Below are 5,211 nucleotides of genomic sequence, written 5' to 3' on the forward strand. Positions count from 1 at the left end.
GCCTCAGCTGAGTTCTTTTGAATATTTCCTACCTGCTTTCTCCTTATTGGTCAGGTCAGGGAGAGAGGGATGATTCAGGTACTGAGCATCAATGTGGTTGGAGTTCACTAAATGCCTGAAGGTCAAATTGTTTCCTGCTCAGTCAGCCTCAAGGGACCTTTCCTGACATTACTTTGGTGACCCTGCCTCATCCCTTCTTTCATTCTGACTCATCAGTTCCTGTCTCCTTGAACAGATAGGCTTCTCTAGAGGGAAGCTATGGGGTAGGGACTTGTCTCAACTAGAATTAGTATGATTCACTAGTATGATTTTGAGGAGGGACAGGAAAAGTGAAAGCAGGGGAAAAGAGTCAAGATAAATGGAGAAGTAAGAGTTAAGGGGTCTCTAGTGGTTCTTTATGTATATCTATCTTTCCAATTGCCTTCTCTTCCACTTCTTATAGTTAGAATCTCAATGTTGGAGGGTAGTCAGTCTGATTTTGTTGCTAGGGGGCACCTAGGGATCAGAAAGCTTAAGTAACTGGCTGAGGGTCACTTAGATAATTGGATAGAGAACACTCATTATGGGGCTTTAAGAGTTACTTCTGGATCTGCCTGAAAGTGACTAGATATTAAGTGGGCTTTGTAGAGTCATGGAATGCATGGTGGATTTTGGAGTCAGATGGTTTTGAATCCTATACTTATTTCTAAATTTTATTTTATTTTTGCTTTCCATTGAATTTCCCTCCCCACTACTGAAAAATTAAAAATAAGAAAAATAAGACTCGAGTAACAAATATTTATGCCATTTATTTCCTGTATCACTTTGGGGCAAGTCCATTAAGTTGTATTGGAAATAAATCCACATAAATCATCAGCATTTCTATACATTACCAACGAAGTCTAGCAGTCATGGTCTCAGTGATCTCATTTCAAAAACTGAGCATGAGATGAAGGGAATACAGCTGTGGCATTCTTTGATTCTGGCTATGTGACCAAGGACAAGTAATTTCATCTTGGTTTCCTTTTCATCTAAAAAAGTGCTTTGCCTTCTCTGAGACTGAAGGGTTGGTTTTACTCTGTGTGATGGTGCCTGGGTCCCTTGAGGAACTGTCTTTTTAGCTTTTGGGGGAATTTGAAGGTCAGAATTATCGACTTGAGATTTTAAAGATCATGGGTTCCAGCCTTCTCATTTTACAGATAAGAACACTGATGCCTGACTTTCAAGGAACTTATCCAAAGTCCCAGGGTCTGTAAGTAGATCAAGGATATGAGCTCAGGTTGTCTTACACCAAATCTGGTCCTTTCTTCATGCCATTGCTCTGCCTCTCTAAACACTGTCTCATGGATGACCTAGCTCAGAGGTTCAAGAAAGGGAGGAAGAAGCCATGACCTGTTGTCCCTCTCTCTACTGACCCTTCTGTCCTGATCAATTCCTCCAGGAGAGACCATCAAGATTGTCATGGAAGAATATGTGCAGCACCTTAGTGGCTATTACTTGAAGCTGAAATTTGACCCTGAATTGCTGTTTGGAATCCCGTTTCAGTACCAAAACCGTATCTCCTCAGAGTTTAACTATCTGTACCACTGGCAGTCATTCATGCCCAACTCCTTTGTGGTAGGAGACAAGGAATACAGTTATGAGCAGTTTTCATTCAACTCCTTCATGCTTTTTGACCATGGTGTAGAGGCCCTGGTGGATGCCTTCACCCAACAGAGGGCAGGGCAGGTAGGTCCCAGGATGGGGTTGGACCACTTTCCTACTCTCCCAAACCAATTGCTCCATAACAAAAATTAAGCAGGAATGGAAAAGGTAATGGATGTGAATTCAGAAGACATGATCTGCATGGTACAGTGAATAAAGTACTGGAGTTGGAGTTAGGAAAGCTTGAGTTCAAATCCTGCCTCAGATTCTTGCTAACTGTGTGATTCTGGGTAAGTCACTGAACCTTGATCAACCTGTTTCCTCATCTGTAAAATGGAAGTAATACATAGCACCCAACTCACATAATTGTTGTGCAGCTAAAATGAGCTAGCATATATAAAACACTTTTCAACCTATAAAGCTCAGTGTTGTGTGTAACTATAATTATTGTTGATTGATCCTTTGATTGATTCACTCTGGAAGGAAAACCAGCTGCTGGTTCTATAAAGCCCTAAACTAAGCACTACCTCCGGCATCCACCAGGTGGGAGCAGATCCCAATGGCAGCTGCAATTCCCAGGAACCAGTCCATTCAGAGAACCCCAGCTTACAGGCAGCTGGGTAGCTGGATCAGGTAGACCTGGGCCCTAGTCCTGGACCTGGCACCCATTGGCAGCATGACTCTTGGTAACACAACCACCTTCCCAGTGTCCCAGACAGGAGCTGATCTGTGCTGGGAGAGGGAATTTTCACTAGAAGTTCTATATACCAATGTATTCACAGGTCTGGTGTAACCAAAAAAAAAAAAAAAAAAAATGATGCAAGTGCAGGAGGGAAAAGGAGATTTTCTCTGTGAGGATTATAGTGCCAGCAGCAATTATAGTCATTATTTTGTGGTCTCTGGTGGTATTCTTGTTCCTTCAAATATACAAGATGCTCCTAAAATGAAATGATTTGAAAGTATACAAAAATATGCAGATATACCCTGAGGAATGGGAGGGTATATTAAGTACTGAATTTGGCACGAGAGGACCTGGGTTCAAGTCTCTGCTTACTACTTATGTGACCTTGGTAAGGTAAGAATCTCAGAGTCTTGCCTATCAAAGGAGGTCAAAGACCTCTGGGGGAAGGAGGGTCCTTGTATTTGAAATCTCTTCTAACTCTTCAATACTACAAATCCTCTCAAACCTGGTTTGGTATTCATGGTCTTCCCATGACTGATCCTCAGTGTGGTCCTCTGTAAAAATGGAGAGGATAATAAGGCTAAGTGAAATAATAATATTCCACATTTTATATTATGTATATTTTAAAGATATATAATTTGCCTTTATAAGAGGTGTATTTATATTTACATTTATATACAAATTATGCATAGCCTTAATTCCTGGTGCCTCATGATAAAGGTGTTGGACATAAAAGTATATTAGTGAGAGAAATGGTTAAATTCCATGGAGATGCTGTTTTGTTCCTGAAACTGGACTCTAGACCACAGTTCAGGGTCAAACTCCAACTTCAAGAAATAGTCACTAAGATGCTTCATACATTTGTCAATGAAGATCTTGGTCTACCCTAGAGAGATCGATCATGGCAGATGTTGTCAGAGGAGAAAAAAATTATATTAATATATTATGAATTGACATTATATTGTATAAATATTTATATTTAGAGTTTACCAGTTGCTTTCTTTGCAGTAACCCTGTGAGAATGGTAGAGATCACATGTAAAAGTGCTTTCTAAAACTATAAAGTATCAAATGATATATTGGTCCAAATATAAATTCTACTCCCTCTACCCCACAAATTCCTTATATTTCAATACTGAAAATTTACACAATATGATGGAATATATGATGGATTTAGTTGGGCAGTGGATAAAGAGTTGTGTCAAGTCAAACTCTGGCCTCAGATATCAACTAGCTATGCTACCCTGGGCAAGACATTTAACCTCTCTCTGCCTCAGTTTTCCTAACTGTAAAATGTGGATCATAATAGCATTTATCATCAGACTTGTTGTGAGGAGCAAATGAGATCATATTTGTAAAATATTTTGCAAATATTATGATACTATATAAATGCCAGCTATTATTTTATTAATACTACTCCTATTCCTACTACCTGGTTTCTAATGCCAGCCTTACCACTTACTTGGTGATTCGGGACAGGCCATCTTCCTGTGACTTCAGTTTAATCATCTATAAAAGTGAAAAGGCTAAATTAGATGACCTCTTTGATTCCTTCTAAATTTCTACCCGTGATCTTCTGAAAGGCTTGCATTTTCAAGTTCAGCCCGAAGTTTTTTGGGTCCTAGCTATTTCACCTGTTGTTAATATGCTGCCAGGAGATGTATGTTGTCTGTGGTTTTTGACTTCTGACCATTCTGGTAGTTCGAATTGTGAGGCTCCTCAAAGGTACAGGTAGTTGGAAAAGAGAATGTTCTGTGTTTTTAAAAAATAGGGAAAAATGAGTTTCTGTAGGACAACAACTGGCTTTTTTTTATTTTACTTTATTTTTTACCTGATGAATTTAGTCCTACAGGCAGTATAAAAGAGCCTGGAATTAGAATCAGAAGACTCAGGTTTTCAAATCCCAGCTTTACTATTTTCAGCGGGTTTTGAGCAAGTCTCAACTTTTCTGGCTCTCAGTTTCCCCATGTGTGGAAAGCTAGAGTGTGTGTGTTTGTGATGGGGGATGTTAGACTAAATGATTCCTTTTAATTCTAGATCTTTTGAGTACCCCCACACATAGGAGTAACTAGCTACAATTAGGTAACTTGTCACAATTTCCTCTTCATTCTAATGAATCAAAATTATGGATCACAGATTAAAAAAAATCTTGGCCTGTCTGCTATTTTTGGCTGCAACATGGCTGTGTTCTTCTTTTCCAGATTGGTGGGGTCAATAACATCAACAACCTTTTGAGTATGGTGCCTGAGAATGCCATTCTGGAATCACGTAACCTGAAGTTTCAGTCCTTCAATGAATACCGCAAGCGATTTGGCTTGAAACCCTACACCTCCTTCCAAGAGCTCACAGGTCAGTGACACCCATCCTATTTTTCTTTATCCTCTCTCTGACCTCATGTTTTTTGGTTTTTTTTGTTTTGTTTTAGAAAAGAAGCAACTGGGCACTGGAATTGAGGGAGAGGGAAACTAAGGGAATAAGGGTTAAATGTAACAGTAATGTTACTCCCAGAACCCTTTCTTGTTTGGGAGGGGGAGACTGAGGCATTAGACTAGTAAATGATCTTCCTAAGCTTTTGTGGCAAAATTTTGATTCCCTGTACTCAGGTAGATTGGTGCTCAGATAACAGATTGCTGATTTATTGCTGGGAACATCATTGAGGTCTTTTCAATTTAGTGTAGGATGTATAAATACTTATGTCTTAGTGGTTTGGTGATTGAGGAATCTGGATCAACTTCAAATACAATGAAGCCTCAACAGGAAGACTTTAGGGGAGGTACACTGCTGCTGCTGCTGCTGCTGCTACTACTACCACTACTACTACCACTACTACTACTACTACTACTATTACTACTACTACTATTACTACTACTACTACTACTACTACTACTACTACTACTACTACTACTA

The 5,211-nt window shown here is 39.5% G+C and overlaps 1 protein-coding gene across 1 annotated transcript; it reads left to right on the top strand.

The window, feature by feature from the left end:
• Positions 1 to 1,420: 1,420 nt before the first annotated feature.
• LOC123254956 (prostaglandin G/H synthase 1-like) lies at positions 1,421 to 4,653 on the top strand (the record flags this gene model as incomplete). The annotated part of the gene is made up of 2 exons (XM_044683839.1): positions 1,421 to 1,707; positions 4,506 to 4,653. Coding segments are annotated over 2 exons (435 nt in total), but the record flags the coding sequence as incomplete, so codon positions are not given.
• Positions 4,654 to 5,211: the final 558 nt, after the last annotated feature.

The sequence above is a fragment of the Gracilinanus agilis genome, unplaced genomic scaffold, assembly GCF_016433145.1.
Source record: "Gracilinanus agilis isolate LMUSP501 unplaced genomic scaffold, AgileGrace unplaced_scaffold36389, whole genome shotgun sequence".
NCBI lineage: Eukaryota > Metazoa > Chordata > Mammalia > Didelphimorphia > Didelphidae > Gracilinanus > Gracilinanus agilis.